Raw genomic sequence first — 17,829 nt, forward strand, 5'->3', positions numbered from 1 at the left:
TGACTTTTCACTTTCATGCATTGGAGAAGGAAATGGCAACCCACTCCAGTATTCTTGCCTGGAGAATCCCAGGGATGGGAGAGCCTGGTGGGCTGCCATCTATGGGGTCGCACAGAGTCGAACATGACTGAAGCGACTTAGCAGCAGCAGCAGCAGCAGCAGCAAGGTTGGTCCAGTGGTTGTGTAAGCTTTGAATAGGGTGAGATTTGTGCTGAGTTTTTGTTTGTTTATTTTTCCTCTGATAGACAAAGCTAAGTGAGCTGGTAATCCTGTCTGCTGAAGATTGGGTTTGTAGTTTTGTTTCCTTCATTGTTTACATGAGGCATCCTACACAGGGTGATACTGGTGGTTGGGTGATGCCAGGTCTTGTATTCAAGTGGTTTCCTTTGTGTGAGTTCTCACTATTTGATACTCCCTAGGGTTAGTTCTCTGGTAGTCTAGGGTCTTGGAGTAAGTGCTCCCACTCCAAATGCTCAGGGCTTGATCTCTTATAGCTCTGTGGGTGAGAAGTCCAGTACAGGTCTCATTGGCTAAAAACACCAGGTCAGCAGTTCTGTGTTCCTTTCTGAAGGCTCTCTATCTTTAAAGACAGTGATATTGCACATCTAAGACCCTGCCTCTCTAGCCTGCTCCAATAAAGGCTATATTTTGAAGATGGAGCTGATGGCATTGCCAGAGGTCACACAGCTAGTTAGTGGCAAAATCAGGATTCAAATCTAAGTTTGTCTAACTCTACCACTCTACTTATAAAAACTCTTTCAAGCTGCCACAATGCTAAGTAAATACAGCATAAAAGCTGGAAAAAAGAATGGAAATGAAAGTCAATAGCTGCTTCAAATACTTATCAAGTACCTACATGCTTCAAGTAAGGCTTTTTGGCACAAGGTAGGCAACTCCAGGACTGGGTGGATAGGAGACCAGAGTTCAAATTCTGCTATTACCATGGATTCTTCCCCCATGGGCATGTGACAGTGAATGTCCCTTCAAGCTTTAAAGGTCCCTGTCTCTACGATTTATCATCTAGGGAAATATAGAGGACTAGGAACAGTGTCCCTCATAGGTATACAAGATAAGATTGATAGCATTAACACAACAATTATTGTAAGAACAGATAAAAGGTGGCAGGACTAGACTCTTTTCTCAGTTTCAATACTATTTGCTTTATTCACTAAAGTATTTGGTTTTAGGATCTTATTTTCAAGGAAGAGGAAGAACAAGTCCATACATTGTACCATTCCAGTCTACTAGAATGTAGGATGTACTAGAATTTTAGGCTTTATTCATGCAAATATTGAAGCATTCAGTCCCACAACAAGCATTTAAAACCTACCGAGTAGGCAAGTCCAGGTGAAGGAAGATCTTGATAAAAATTTCAAAAAGTAAAAGAGGGGCTTCCCTGGTGGTCCAATGATTAAGAATTCAAGTGCCGATGCAAGGGACATGGGTTCGATTCCTGGTCCAGGCAGATTCTTCATGGTGTAGGGCAACAAAGCGTGTGTGTTACAATTATTGAGCCTGCATGCTCTAGAGATCATGCTCTGCAAGAAGAGAAGCCACTACAATAAGCCCACACTCCCTCAGAGAGTAGGGCCTGCTCACCACAACTAGAGAAAGCCTGTACACAACAACAGAGACCCAGAGCAGGAAAAAATAAATAAATAAACTTTTTAAAAGAGGACTTTTTTAGACTTTACATTTGGGTTTTTAAGACTGTATGACAATCTTGAAGGTGTTGTTCCTCTTTTTTTCACATTATAAAACTAAAACCTTCAGTACTTTACATTCAGGTCTGTTGCTGCTGCGTCACTTCAGTTGTGTCCGACTCTGTGCGACCCCATAGACGGCAGCCCACCAGGCTCGTCTGTCCATGGGATTTTCTAGGCAAAATTACTGGAGTGGGGTGCCATTGCCTTCTCCAATTCAGGTCTGTATCAGTACTCAAATCTGAGTCAGTCCATCTTCTGTCTCATATTAGGAAAGCAATCATAGTGTAGTTGGGGTGTTGGACAGTGTATATGCCATATTAACTACCAAGAAAGGGCCCAGCACAAGGTGATCAGTGATTTAGAACATAGGTCAGCATCCTTTTTCTGCCAAGTGAACCATTGTAGTGTCTATTGCAATTGCTCACCTCTGCCCTTGCAACACAAAAGTTGCTGTAGACAGTACATAAATGAATGAGCATTGCTGTGTTCCAATAAGGCCTTATTTATGGATACTGAAACACAAATTTCACATAATTCTCACTTGTCACAAAATATTATTCTTTCTTTCATATTTTTTTTCTATTGTTAGAAAATGTAAAAACCATTCTTAGCTTGACAGCTGTACAAAAACAAGCAGCAGGTTGGGTTTGGCCCATGGGCTTGTGTTAGTCAGTCTGGGCTGCTATGATAAATACCATAGTCTGAGCGGTTTAAACAACAAAGAATTCTTTCTCACAGTTCCAGAGAGTGGGAAGTCCAGGTTCAAGGTGCTGGCAGGTTCAATGTGGTGTCTGGTGAGAAACTTCTTCCTGGTTTGCAGACAATGGCCACCTTGTTGCTGTATCCTCACGTGGTGGAAAGAGATCAACTCTCTCATCTTTCTTCTTCCAAGAGCACTAAATCCCATTTATAGAGGTTCAACTCTGATGACCTACTTACCTCCCAAAGTCTCCAAATGCTATCACACTGGGGGTTATGGCTTCAACGTTTGAATGTTGGGGGAACACAAGTATTCAGTCTATAGCAATTTGTGAGAGGAGCTCCAGCATTCCTGAAGTGGTCGGTGATTGCTCTTCTCTGTAGGCCAGTGGGACCTGCAGCCACTGAACCAAAAAACCTAAATGAAATAGTAGTAATTGGATCCTAGCATAGCAGGGGCCAAGTGGCAGCACACCACTGCCAAAGAGAAAGATGGGCATGGTCACTGTGGCGGACAGCAGAATCACAGCAGCAAGCAGAACGGTCTGACTTGCATGGACGTAAGTCATTGGCTAGTTGATCATGGTATTCCTAGAAGTGAAATAGACAGAAAACCCACTAAATTCCTACTGAAACAGTATCAATAGAAAAGTTCTAGGTCAAGTAAAGAGAAGTCTAACCTGAATCATAAAAAGAGAGTCATATCCCTTCCATCATTTCCCAGACTTTAGACAGTTTACAGACCTCAGAATCCCTCAGGTAAAGGGGAGGCTATATCCCCCAGAGAAATGACACTGGTACACCATCAAAATGTATACAGAAAATCTTTCTCCAGACTTCACCAAAGGGACTTCAAATCTTTTCAGTAGGGAAACTGTGCACTGAGAAAAAATAAAATAATCAGACCATTTGGGAACTAATGGACACTGGCTCTGAACTGAATTCCAGGAGATCAAACATCACTGTGGTACACTGTCTTGGAAGGGGCTTATGGAAGTCAGGTGATTGATTGAGTTTTATCTCAAGTCTGTCTCACAGTGGGGACACTGGGTCCCCAAGCCCATTCTGTGATTATCCTCCAGTCCTGGAATTAATAATTAGAATAGATACACTGAGCACCTCACAGAGTCCCCACGTTGGTTCCCTGACCTGCGGAAGGAGGGCTAGTATGGTGGGAAAGATCAAGTGGAAGCCTCTAGAACTGCTTCTACTTAGGAAAATAGTAAACCAAAAGCAACACTGAATTCCTGGAGAAACTGCCACCACATTTCCATTCAAAAAGGCCTGTATGGCCTGTGCAGAAGGCAGACGGATTTTGGAGAATGACAGTGGATTATTGTAAGCTAAACCAGGTGGTAACTCCAATTGCAGCCGCTCTGCCAGATGTGGTTTTATTGGTTGAGCAAATTAATACATCCCCTGGTACCTGGTGCAGCTATCAATCTGACAAATGTTTTTTCCTTGATACCTGTTAGCAAAGACCACCAGAAGCAGTTTGTTTTCAGCTGGAAAGGCCAGCAGTACATCTTCACAATCCTACATCAGGGCTAAATCAATTCTCCAGCCTGTGTCATAACTAGCGTGCAAGAATCTTTAAAAAATTATTTATTTATTTATTTATTTAGCTGTGCCGGGTCTTGTTGCCAGGATCTTCTATCTTTATTGTAGCATGTGGGATCTAGTTCCCTGACCAGGATCAAACCTGGACCCCCTGTATTGGGAGCACAGAATATTAACCACTGGACGACCAGGGAAGTCTTGAGCCCACAGTTCATAAGAATCTTGATCACCTTTGTCTTCCACATCATATCACATTGGTCTTTTACATTGATGACACCGTGCTGATTGGATGCGGTGAGCAAAAAGTAGCAACAACTCCGGACTTCTTGGTAAGACATTTGTGTGTCAGGGGGTGGAAAATAAATCTGACAAAAATTCAGTGACATTTCTTCTTTTATGTCAGTGAAATTTCTAGGAGGTCCAGTGGTGTGGACCATGTTGAGATATCCCTTCTAAAGTGAAGGATAAAATGTTGCATCTGCTCCCCACCCTTACCCCTCTGTGGCTCAGAGGTAAAGAATCCGTCTGCAATGCAGGAGCCGCAGGGGACATGGTACAATCCCTGGGAAGATCCCTTGGAGGAGGGCATGGCAACCCACTCCAGTCTTCTTGCCTGGAGAATCTGATGGACAGAGGAGCCTGGAGGGCTACAGTCCATGGGATTGCTAAGAGTTAGACATAACTGAAGCAAGCCTTCAGCAGGCCCGTGTGGGTAAATCACAGCAAGTGATTAGGAATTTGGAACAGAGCTCTATCATAATCTGCAGATAGCTGCCCTTTTGAGAAACAGCTCTTGGCCTGCTCCTTGACCTTTGTTGTTGGTTCAGTTGCTGAGTGGTGTCTGAATCTTTGTGATCCCATGAACTGCAGCACACCAGGCTTCACTGTCCTTCACTATCTCCCAGAGTTGGCTCAAACTTATGTCCATTGAGTCAGTGATGCCATCCAACCATTTCATCCTCTGTCTCTCCCTTCTCCTCCTGCCTTCAATCTTTCCTAGCAACAGGATCTTTTCTAATGAGTCAGCTCTTCACATCAGGTGGCCAAAGTATTGGAGCTTCAGCTTTAGCATCACTCTTTCCAATGAATATTCAGGATTGATTTTCTTTAGGATTGACTGGCTTGATCTCCCTGCTATCCAAGGGACTCTCAAGAGTCTTTTCCAGCACCACAGTTCGAGAGTTTAAATTCTTCGGGGCTCAGCCTTGTTACGGTCCAACTCTCACATCCATACACAGCTACTGGAAAAACCATAGCTTTGACTATACAGACCTTTGCTGGCAAAGTGATGTCTCTGCTTTTTAACACACTGTCTATGTTTGTCATAGGTAGTCTTCCAAGGAGCAAGTATCTTTTAATTTCGTGGCTGCAGTCACCATCCACAGTGATTTTGGAACCCAAGAAAATGAAATCTGACACTGTGTCCACATTTTCCCCATCTATTTGCCATGAAGTGATAGGACCAGAGGCCATGATCTTAGTTTTTTTAACGTTGAGTTTTAAGCCAGCTTTTTCAGTCTCCTTTTTCATCTCCATCAAGAAGCTCTTTATTTTCTCTCCATTTTATGCCATTAAAGTGGAATCATCTGCACGTCTAAGGTTATTTATATTTCTCCCAGCAATCTAGATTCCAACTTGTGATTCATCCAGCCCAGTATTTCGCATGATGTGCTCTGCATATAAGTTAAATAAGCAGGGTGACAATATACAACCTTGATATACTCCTTTTCCAGTTTTGAACCAGTCTGTTGTTCTATGTCTGGTTCTAATTGTTGCTTCTTGTCCTGCATACAGGTTTCTCAGGAGGTAGGAAGATGGTCTGGTATTCCCATCTCTTTAAGAATATTCCACAGTTTGTTGTGATCCACACAGTCAAAGGCTTTAGCATAGTCAATGAAGCAGAAGGAGATGTTTTTCTGGAATTTCCTTGCTTTTTCTATGATCCAGCATATGTTGGCAATTTGATCTCTGGTTCCTCTGTCTTTTTTAAATCTAGCTTGTACATCTGGAAGTTCTCAGTTCACATACTGCTGAAACCTGGTTTGAAGAATTTATTTGACCTTAGTGAGACTGATTGCTTAATTATGGGTCACCAAATTACCATGGAATTTGAGCTGCCCATTATGAACTGAGTATCATCTGGTCTATCAAGCCGTAAAGCTGAATGTGCATAACAATATCCTACCCATCAAATGGAGTGGATTATACACGTTAGCGAGACAGGCTGGGACTTGGGACCCTTTGCTGTAGTGCTGCAATGCTCGCACTTGGACACACATCTCCTCAAGCCACAAAACACAAAGAAACTGTATGGGACTAAAAATAACTGTGTGCACATTAAGATAATTCTGGACCAAAAGATACAAAGAGACGAAAAAACCTGATTGCCACACTTTTGAAGAGCCTGGAGCAATAACAGGGTGTCGGAAGAAAAATCACACCCTTGCACACAACACTACCTAAGGGATAGGCAAACCACCTAAGCCCTTGACCCCTGAACACACCCCTGCTGCTGCTGCTCTTGTTCTATATAAGGAACAAGCTTGCCCCCCTCACTGGGAGCAAGCAAGCAAAGGAATCTGTTGTTTGTTGTCACTTCCCCCTGCTACAGCAGGGGCCCCAATAACGCCTCACCTGACTTTCTTGTCTGGCCTCTAGTCAATTTCTATTGATTGAGGAAGGCCAAGAGCCCTGGTCAGTAACAACAGGGCTGAACAGGTGTTGAAGCCACAAGTGAGTTACATGAAGTGGGCCGAATTCCCATGGTCCCCAGGCCTGCTCCTCTGCCTTCTCTCTCTACCATGTAAGGATACAGTGAGAAGGTGGCTGCCTGCAAACCAGGATGAGGGACCTCACCAGATACTGAATCTGCTTGCACCTTGATCTTGGACTTCCCAGCCTCCAGGACTGTGGGGAAAAAAGTTCATTTAAGCCATCCAGTGCATGGTCTCTGTCATAACAGCCCAAACTAAGACAGAAATAGTAGTTTGCCAATGCTCGATCTAGTGTTCAGACCAGCACTGTCCAATAGAACTTTCTGTAATGAAAGAAATGTTTTATATTTGCATGGTACCATACAGTTGCCACTAGCCACATATATCTATTACATTTGATGTGTGACTAGTACAACTAAGGAACCAAAATTTTAATCTATCCCTCCTTTTCATTCCTGGAGCCTTTTACCATTTCTCTAGGGATTAATAGAGTTTTCCAATTAGTTTCCAGGTCTCTGGTTTCACTTTCCTCCAAAGCATCCTTGCTGGAGGGATTTTTCTAAAATTATATAGGATGCTAGCACTTCTCCAAAGCAACACCTCCTGGAAACTTTAGAAAGTTTCAAGTTCTATTAGCATGACATATATCTTTTCCATAGGAAATCACCAAGAGGTAAAACACCTTCCTCTGTTTCATCAGATAAGTGTTGGTAAGTTTCTTGAGAGTAGTCCTGCATCATACCTTGTCTCCTCTAACATTTCACACAGTGGCTTTCTGAATGATGCAGTGAAGAAAACTTGACTTTGGCCATGGAAAACTTAAGTTAGAACCCCAATTCTGGAACTCCATTCTAGCAGTCACCATAGTCATTTAATCACCTTGACCTCACTATATTTCTGTGATAAATGAAAATGATAACTAGTATTGTTGTGAAGATCAAATGAGTTTGTGGAAATCCTCTGCCTTCAGTAAAAGGCTAGACAAATACTAGTTGTTGTTATAATAAATGTTGGGTTTGAAATGTTTCTAAAAAAGTAGTACTGGGAATTCTCTGGTGCTCTAGTGGTTAGGACTTGGTCCTTTCACTTCTGGGCCCAGGTTTGATCCCTGGTTGGAGAACTAAGATCTTGCAAGCCACTGGGTGTGGCCAAAAAAAAAAAAAAAAAGAAAAGCAGTACTGGCCTGACTTTATCCAATATGTATTATGACTTTTAAGGCCAATCTGCATGAGATGCCAATACAGATACAGGCCTTGGATGTTCAAAGAAAGAGGGATGAAAAGGAACAATTTTGGCATATTTTTTCCAAACATTCCTTTGGATTATGCATTTTTCATGTTTAGGTCTAAGACTGCTTTTTAAAAAAAATTAAAAATTTTTATTTATTTGGCTGCACTAGGTCTTAGTTGCGGCATGGGGGATCTTTACTTGTGGCATGCACACTTAGTTGCTCTATGTGGGATCTAGTTCCCAGACCAGGGATTCAAGCTGGGCTGCCTGCATTATGAGTGCAGACTCTTAGTCCCTGGACTACCAGGGAAGTCCTTAAGACTGCTTTCTTCAGTTTTGTTTTGATGCATGAAAATTTCAGCAATACCAACAGACAGTCAACTTGTTTTTTGACCACACAGCATGCAGGATCTTAATTCTGCTGTGATGAGGGATTGAACTCACACCCCTTGTACTGGAAGTGCACAGTCTTAACCACTGGACTGCCAGGGAAATCCCAACAGTTGATTCTTGGGAATTATATGGCAATGGCATCATCTGAGCAAATCAGAAAAGAAAGATGAAGTAGTAATATCTTATTTTTAAGCATCTACAGGGAATTTTCAAAGGGGACTTTCCAGTGAGTTCTCCTAGGAGTAGTAGGAAGGGTTTTGCTTTCAGATAAGAAAATAAGATAAAGAAACAAGGTTATCATACAGGGAGATGTGGCAAAGGGACAATTTAGCCGACATTGAAAGTGATCTTTTCCTTCCCCTAGGGACATCCTGGTCACAGGATTTGTAAGATTAAGCATATTTTCATTAGACCATATTACACTTTGTGTTGAATTTATATCAGTAATTAATTTCTCAGGTTTTTTTTTTTTTTTTTTGCCATTGCAGTGCAGCATGTAGAACCCTAGTTCCACCACCACAGATGAAATCTTGGCCCCTTGCATTGGAAGGACCAAATCTTAACCTTTGGACCACCAGGGAAGTTCCTCATTTCTCAGTTTTGAAATGTGACTCCACCATCTTAAAAAGTGCAAAAAGAAGGCATTATTTGTGTTCAAAATGCTTTATTTGGTGAAGGGCAGTGAAGATTTATTATTCCTTGAATTTAAATTTCCAAAGCACTTAATGGATCTATGTTAGAACACTTAGATTGTGTGCCTCTCTCTGTAAAAGACAGATTAAGACTTGTTGGAAGACAGGGACTTGGTTCACTCATCTTCACACATTTGTCTCATCCTGCTTCAGATTAGTTGCCACGTGTGTAGAATACAGTAAATTATCTTAGCAAACTGGTGGCTATTCCCGCTTGTTGTCTCTGCGGTATGCAAACTTTTAATCGCCATTAAGCGGTCAGTAAATTCATGTCAAAGAAGTGGGTGATATTCTTAGGGTAATATAATACCTTAACTGTCCACCGCATGGGCATCCAGAACTCTATCTCTGAGCCCAAGACAGGGCCTGCTGGTTCTATCACCAAATTGCCATGCACCCCAGGCAACAAGCCCTGCAGCTACCATGGCATTTCCTTTCACTCTGAGACCTCAGCATCCAATTCTCGCGTCATTCTCTTCCATCTCCCTCTTTGCAGTTTGCACAAGCTTTGGTATATTTTAGATATTCATAAAATTTGTCATTTAACAGTCTAATCAGAACTTTTCATATCTCGGTTAGACACCCCTCCCCAGTAGGAAGAAGATCCTAGAGAAAGCGAGGGGGTGCACGTGAGACACTGACACCTAAATTGGCAAAACCTGGTCACTTCCCCGAGCCAGCAAGCCTTCAGGGAGGAGGAACTGGGAGACGAGGGCCCCACGTGACCTCGGGGGCCCGAGGCTGAGCCGACTCCGCCCCTCCTCCCTCTTCTGCCGCGGCCGCCGCTGCCGCCGCCGGGGGGCGCATGCGCAGCCCATGTTAGTGATGGAGGAGAGAAGATGGCGGAAGCGGAGTGAGTGACTTGCTGGTGACTGATGTCGTAACTGGGGGGCGAGAGGGGGCAGCGACAAGTCCCCCCAAGGGGAAAGCTCAGGGCTCTTTCGCGGGCAGTGCGGTGAAAGGGGGACGCGAGAGCTTCCTTATCGTGGAGGAGCCTGCTTGGCCCTTGTCGGGGGACGGAGCCGAACTGTAAGGGTCCAGTTACCTCCAGGCGGGAGCGCCCCTTCCGCCGTCTGGTCCCGGATCTGCGGGGCCCTGTGCGCAGGGTCCCTCCTCGGACCCCTACCGCCGGGGTCTTCCGGAAGATGAGCCCGGGTGGGCCCCTCAGAGGCTGTCATCCCTGCAAGTGGGCCCCGCGGGCAGCGTTGTGACGGTCGCCCGCACCGGGGGCCCGCGGAGGCAGGGTAGGGCTGGGCGGGCACTGCCAGGCCTCCTTCACGCTCGCCTCCTTCCCGCCCCGGCGCCACCCCACTGCGCCTCCGTGGGAGAGCCCGAGACGTGGGGCTGCTCACTCCCTCCCTCGGCAGGCTCGGAGGAGGTGTCTCAGCGGCGGGGGCTATGGCGTGTTTGGCGAGGCTGAAAACACCCTGGTAGGAAAGATCTTTCTTTCCCTCGGGTTTCTGGCTGCAGTGTAGTTGCCGCCCTAGAGGGCCACATTCTTGTGTGGCGGTGTGATGGTATGCTTAGTTAGCGACTCAAACTTAAGTGTTTCCTGGGTAGGCCGCTTGTGCAGCGGAACTGCCGTTTGTGTTTTGCAGGCAATATACAAGGCTAGTCGGTGGAATTAGCAAAATTGTTCTTTTGTGCCAGGTCTCCAGATGCAGTTTAATGATTTGGCCAGTTCTACCCACCGATGTTTAGACTTGTGTCTAGATTTTGGATTCTCTGTGACCATATTTAGTTACTGAACTGCTTACTGCAGGGTTTGAGGAGATGGTTGAGCAGAACAGCACTGTACAAGGACCAGAATTAAAGCTGGCTTTTTGCATATCATTAATGCGTGGTTCAGAAGTGTTATGACAGCAATTTGGTAAAAAGTTTATCTACCACCATACCTGTATGATGTTGAATTGTTAACATATGCTGCTGTGATTTGATGAATGGAAAGGAGTTTGCAAAACTAACAAACCGCTCCCCAACCCTCCCCCCCCAATAAAAACCCCAGAGAAGTCTAAAAGTGTGTGAGTCATTTATTAATCAAAAAGATTAGTAAGACTTGGCTCCCCACTTTTTTTCCTTTCACGTTTCCTCTTATAAATCGGGCTTTTAAAAACATTTGATTCCTCACAGAGCAATCATACTCTTATGGTTATACATATAAATACTGTTTATATATGTGATATAAAAAACAAAGAAAATTTGTAGGTAAAAGGACACTATGTGGAAATAGTGCACGTATTCACAGTTAGTGCCAAATTCCTTTGTCTTTTCCTGAAGTAGAAAGTGTTACATTCTTGTCAGTACTTCTCATGTGAGGTGGGTTTGTATTATGTTTCTTAGAAGAAAAGAAAGGCAGAGAAAACCAGTATATTCTTACGTTTGCTTTTTGTGGTGCATTTCTATTCCTACAATAAATGTTATAGTTCTAGTTTCTAACAACATTAAAGCACTCAGAATTGACTTAATGTGTCGTTTGAATTTATTAAAATAAAAATTGTGTATTTGTATCACAACAGTGAAATGAGTTTGTAATGTTGGAGGGAAGATAATCAGAATGGTACAAAACTGCACTTCATGCATAAGGAAAGTGACATAGTTTACACTGTTTTCAAAATTTGGAGCTGTATTTTGTGAAAGAAATTTTTGTTAGCAAGTGGGGAAATTGTTTTCCACTGCTTCTCTTATTTACCCAGAGTAATCTGCTTATGAGTATTAACTCAGAGCTATTAGATGTGGTAAGGACAGAATTGTAGAATAATTACAGGGAAAGCAGTTTGAGTTAATAAATTATTTTTTAACTTATTTTCCTAGAGAACGTATTTTTAAATAAAGTACATACGGTAACCAAAAATTGAGTTAATTGACTAAGCTAAACTAAGCTAGCACAAGTCCACAGGCATCCTTTTTAATGTCTACATAAGAAGAATGATTTTAATTTGTAATCAGTATGGTCAAAAGAATATAAAGAAGTATTTGAATACTCTGATATTGCTTAAGTTTTAATTTTCCCAGGTAGTAAAGTATTCTGTCATCACCTGTTTTGGTTTCAAGACATTCATCTTCCTTCAACAATAAAAAGGTAAACTTTAGGCCAGGCTTTATCTGGGTTCTGTATCCTGAGTCCTCTGGATTCAAATTTAGTAGATATGAGTTCTTAATTATGCTTTATCTTTGTAAAGTATTTTTCCGTTTCATGTGTTTATGGTGACTGTGTGCTATCTTTATTTTATGAGGTCCTTCTTAGAAATTTAGACTGTTCTGATCACTACTTGGAGTAATTAAATATTCTTTAAACAGTATAACGCTTTTGCCAATACAAATCCTTTGTGCTGTCTGCTAGATTTAAGGACCACAGTACAGCTATGGATAGTGAACCAAACCCGGGAACATCTTCGGTGTCGACGACAAACAGTAGCACCACCACCACCACCATCACTACTTCCTCCTCTCGAATGCAGCAACCGCAGATCTCTGTCTATAGTGGCTCAGACCGGCATGCTGTACAGGTAATTCAGTTACCATGACGGGTAGGCTAAGACTTAGGAGCTATGACTTTTTGCTTAAGCCAGGTAAATGTATTGTTTCATATCCTCAAATGAGTTACATGATAACCCTCTAAGTGAGTACAGTTAGAATTGTGGACGTTTGGAACTACCAACAGAGTTATTTAATAATCATTCTGTTGGGAGGGCCTCCATTTGTCAGCATGTAGCTTCGAAAACAATGTGAGGAGAATTATAATTGGAAGGTCCCTAGGTGCTGCTGCAAGTGGGGAAACTCGACCAAGAGCCCCAACATGAAAATGGCTTTAGGTTTTTCTGGATTATTGTGTATTTGAACCCAAAATTTGAACTTAGGATTTATTCAGCTCTGTAGATAAAAGGTTCGTTTTAAACCTAAGAACCCTAAGCAAGAGGATCCATAAGCAGCTATCGGGCAGAGGAGAAAGGGAATATTTAATTAGGAAAAGTCTTAGGCTATTCACTTAGTTGAGAAAATAAAGTTTAGCTGGTTAACCTTTGTAGGGAAGGAGCAAATGAGCAAAGATGGTGGTGGTCAGGCTCTCTCACCCCATAGTCTCTTGCTCTCGCCCCGTGTTTTGTAAATACAGTTGTGTGACAGCTGAGATCACTTACAGCACTGCATATGTGTGTCCCGATGTACCCCCTTGACCACGGGCCACTTTTGTTCTGTAAACCTATATAAGCTCCACCTGAAAAGCCCTTGTGGCAGCGTTATGGCTATGTCTGCTGGGTCAACCACAAGCGAATACAGCATGTCTACTGTTATGGCTGCTGTGCCAGTCAGGAGAGAAGAAATGTGTCTGCAGTTCTTCTGGCTCCTTGTATCTTCTTCCAGCTTCCCCGCTCACTCCTTGCCTACCCTGGCTTCAGCAAACAGCAAGATATAGCAAGACAGCCTTAATAGTAATGGAGGTTGAGGCAATATGGTATTGCATAAAAAGAGCATGGGCATTGCAGGCTGATGCAGTTTTTGTTTTAATTCCATTTTCTTTACTGTAGCTAGCCTTGAGTGAGAGGCACAATCTCCTTGAGCCTCAGAAAACTATAAAATGAGAATGAGACCACCTGCTTAATAAGTTATGAGGATTAGACAAAGGATCTAGAATTTTGTGGGGCAAGTTATATACTCAGTAAATGATAGTAGCTAATACATACTGAATAATTATATGCTATTTGATAAATGCTTTACATGGATTATCTCCATTCAACAGATGGAAAAATTGATGTTTTAAATTGGCTAAATAACTTTCCTAAACTCACATACCTAGTTGGTACTCTTGACTTTAGAGTTGTGCCCTTAAACACTGAGATTTTTTTCCCATTACACCTATTGTTCTTTCTCAAATCTGCATAATTGCACTCCACCCTGAAAAAAACAGACCTGGTTTAGTCATCTCCCTGATGCATTTTTCTAGAGTGCAGATCCCAGTATACTGACTGTCTAGCTGTTATATGGCTTAGTATTCTGAAATTACTGTGGAGTAGAATCAGGATTGTTGGAAACTCGTCCGTCAGTTCAGTAGAAATTCAGACTGGAACATAGTGGTTTTAATGTTTTTCACCTTTCTCTGAGGCAAGGGAAACAGGGAAGAATATCTAGATCCTTGAACATAAAGATAATGTGATATTTTAAATACCATTTTGTTCTCCACCTATTTTCTAAGCTGGCTGTGTTAATAAAAAACAGTTACTCGAGATTTGTAGTTGAAGATAATATCTCATGAATAGCACTACCTCTGATTCTTACAAGATCATAGAATTGCTTCCCTTAAAATGTAATCAAATCAATATTTATTGAACTACCTAAGTAGTTTAATACCTTCCAGCTTTTTTTTTTCCCCCCACCCCTGTGAATCCTTTTCACCGTCCTTGCTCCAGAGGAACAAAATAAGAGCAATGTGCTGTATCTTTAACTTGTTTTTAAAGAGTCTCTCATCCATGAGTATGGCACTGAATGGTAATGAAAAATTGTGCTGACAATAGAAAAAATAAGTATATTCAAATAAGTTCTTCATTTTTAATTTCAGTTTGATTTTAGAGTTTTGTTATGGAATTAGAGCAACATATACAGATAACCTAACCAAAAAGATATATTGTTGTGATTCTAAAGCACTTAATGCTGGTCTGTACTTCCCTGCAACTAGGGGTCAAAAGCCTATATTGATTTTGTGACATGAATCTGCAGCAGGTGTAGCAGTCTATTGTTGGCGATTGTGACATGAATGCAGGAAGGTAAAAAACACAAGGAAACGTGCTTTCTTGGAATTTAAATAAAGACATTCATAGCTTTGTGATAAAGGTATCCTGACTCAGAAGCTCAAACTATAGGATTATGTCTCTTTTTCTCCATTAGCTCTTTGAAAACTCTGGTTTCATCTTGAGATTTAGGGTGCTGTTTGAAAGTCCCCATGGGCATGACATGACTTTGGGCTGTGATTGCAGAGGACTGGTGTAGTCCAGTGTACCATTTGGACAAATAAAGGATTTTTCTCTTTTATTAGAACTCTTGATTGTTTCACATTTATCAATTTATGAAGTTTGGGTTCAGAGTTTTTATTTTACTAATAAATAGTCACAGTAATGAGCACTTATAAGAATTTTTTTTTAGTAAGAATAATTTTATTTTGTGTTGAAACAGTTGCACCTGACATTTAAAAAAAATGAGTGGTTACTTAGTAATTTTCTAAAAAAAATGGCTTTATAATTTTATGTAGTTATTACTGTAATGAAGCTAAGTTTTTTCAGACATTTAGAAAAAATACAAATGAGAATCAGGTAAAAATCACTTCTAATCTAGCTACCTATCAGTAGTCTTTTAATGTTTTCCTGAATATTGTTTAAAATATTTTAATATAAATGGTATCTTACTCTGTACACTGTTAAGTGACCTTTTTTCACCTAAATGTATTTGGAAACTGTTTTGTTGATTGTTGTTATCTGCTCTGTTCAATATAGTAGCTGCTAGCTGCATGTGGCTATTTTATATTTAAATTAAAATTCAGTAAAATTAAAAACTTAGTTCCTTGGTTGCACTAGTCTCCTTGTAAGTGCTTAGTAGATACTTAGGGTTAGTGGCTACTGTATTGGACGGCACTGATCTGTTATACATTACTGTTTGTAATACACGCAGGGTATCAGTTCAGTTCAGTTGCTCAGTCGTGTCCAACTCTGTGTGGCCCCATGAATCACACCACGCCAGGCCTCCCTGTCCATCACCAACTCCTGGAGTTCACTCAAACTCACGTCCATCGAGTCGGTGATGCCATCCAGCCATCTCATCCTCTGTTGTCCCCTTCTCCTCCTGCCCCCAATCCCTCCCAGCATCAGAGTCTTTTCCAATGAGTCAACTCTTCGCATGAGGTGGCCAAAGTACTGGAGTTTCAGCTTTAGCATCATTCCTTCCAAAGAAATCCCAGGGCTGATCTCCTTTAGAATGGACTGGTTGGATCTCCTTGCAATCCAAGGGACTCTCAAGAGTCTTCTCCAACCTTCGGCGCTCAACTTTCTTCACAGTCCAACTCTCACATCCATACATGACCACAGGAAAAACCATAGCCTTGACTAGACGGAACTTTGTTGGCAAAGTAGTGTCTCTGCTTTTCAATATGCTATCCAGGGTATACATATTCTTTTTATACCCAAATCGCGAATTCTAACAAGTTTAATCCAAAATGGGTATTCCATTTTATCCAAAATGGGTATTCCAATTTACATTGTTATTAACAGTATATGAGTGAATCTGTTTCTCCAGTAGTAGTAGTCTTTTAAATGTTTATCCATTGGAAGGCTGAAAAAGTGTTGTGTTTTAATTTGTAAGTTTTGACTACTAATGAGATTGAAGATATTTTCAGATGCTTACTTAGCCCTTTTTCCTTTTGTGAATTGCCTCTACTGGGTAACTTTAACCTGTACAGATTAGTGAATCCTAGTGACTTAGAAGCAGCAGCAGCAGTGATGTATAACTAGGAGAGAACTGTTAATAAGTGTGAGGATATTGAATATTAAAGGAGTGAAATTTTAAATTTCTAATACTTTATGGTTACTTTTACTTTTTAAAATTTCTAATACAGCTTTTCTAATACTTTATGGTTAAGATTATGGTTTGACATTGGTTCAATTGACTTATCACAGGTAATTCAACAGGCACTGCATCGCCCTTCCAGCTCAGCTGCTCAGTATCTACAGCAGATGTACGCCGCGCAGCAGCAGCACTTGATGCTGCACACAGCGGCTCTCCAGCAGCAGCACTTAAGCAGCTCCCAGCTTCAGAGCCTTGCTGCTGTTCAGGTGAGACTGAAACGAATTAAGAACTTACCAGGCCAAAGTTGACATTGCCTGCAGACAATTAATGAAAATAAATACACTGGGTATTATTGCAGAGTTTTCAGATATCTTGTGTTTTTTTTTTTTTTTAAGAAAATATAATAGGCTGCCAAATAAAAGTTAGTTTAAAAAAACGAATGTTTAATGTGTTACTCTGTTGCCGAGTTTTGTCCCTCTGCTTTTTATCTACATTGCAGAAATGCTGTACCAGTCTTGTGTGTATAAAATTCTAGGGATGACAGTTAATAGTTAAGGTTACATAAATCTTATTTACATTTTAACCAAAAAAGGTTTTTTAAAATTACATAAGTAATTTATACTCACTAAAAAAAAAAAAAAACCAGTATAAAATCGTTCTTAAGAGGTAAAGTATAGAGGTGTTTCTTTTCCACACCCACTAGTATTTTCCACTCTTCAGCGGCGGTCAGTGTTTAATATGCATCCCTCCAGAAATGTTCTCTATAAAAATGTGTATGTATACTTTTCTAAAATCCAGTCATATGATTCTTACTGCTAATGATTAAATGTTTGTTTTTAAACAGATCTTCATTATTATTGCATTGTTTATTTAAATAAAACTCTAATGGGAGATTTAAATCTAGTAACCAGAGTAGGATCTCAAGTTGACTGAACCTGAAAAAGGTTTATTTCTGTTAAACACATCCCAGCTATTACTTCTTCTCATTAGTGTAATTTAAAATAACATCTTGTTCATGATAGTTAGGAAACTGAAACACAGTGGCATTTGATATAGCTCCAATTTATTTTTCATAACATTGGATTGGTAATTTCACTTCGAAGATGAGTTCTATAGAGTAAAACTGACAATGGGTGCAGCTCTTAAACTAAGTTGAGCCTTTGGGTCTTCTGATTTCACCGTGCAGTGTTTTCTCTTTTTCTTAATTTGTTTGATCAAAACTTAATCCATGTTGACTATAAAATGACTGTAAAATAGTTGTTTTGACTTTAATTGTGATTTTTGTGGTAT

At 41.1% G+C, this 17,829-nt stretch overlaps 1 protein-coding gene and 1 long non-coding RNA gene across 11 annotated transcripts in view; one reads left to right on the forward strand and one right to left on the reverse strand.

Annotated features, from left to right (window-relative positions):
* Nucleotides 1-309: 309 nt before the first annotated feature.
* LOC123465909 lies at nucleotides 310-10,196 on the reverse strand. The gene is made up of 2 exons (XR_006641223.1): nucleotides 10,040-10,196; nucleotides 310-2,996 (listed from the first exon to the last, which is right to left on the reverse strand). It is a non-coding gene; the product is annotated as an uncharacterized LOC123465909 (long non-coding RNA).
* Nucleotides 9,692-17,829, forward strand: part of PHC3 (polyhomeotic homolog 3) — an 82,553-nt gene continuing 74,415 nt past the window's right edge. For 4 of the 10 annotated variants that reach the window (XM_025288337.3, XM_006057457.4, XM_025288362.3 and 1 more), the window contains exons 1-3: nucleotides 9,693-9,847; nucleotides 12,335-12,500; nucleotides 16,650-16,805. In XM_025288337.3, the coding sequence (XP_025144122.1) occupies nucleotides 9,834-9,847; nucleotides 12,335-12,500; nucleotides 16,650-16,805 (336 nt within the window). In that variant the 5' untranslated portion in view covers nucleotides 9,693-9,833. The other 6 variants (XM_025288366.3, XR_003110128.3, XM_025288341.3 and 3 more) reach the window with 5 other exon arrangements.

Source organism: Bubalus bubalis, chromosome 1 (genome assembly GCF_019923935.1).
Source record: "Bubalus bubalis isolate 160015118507 breed Murrah chromosome 1, NDDB_SH_1, whole genome shotgun sequence".
Classification (NCBI taxonomy): Eukaryota; Metazoa; Chordata; class Mammalia; order Artiodactyla; family Bovidae; genus Bubalus; species Bubalus bubalis.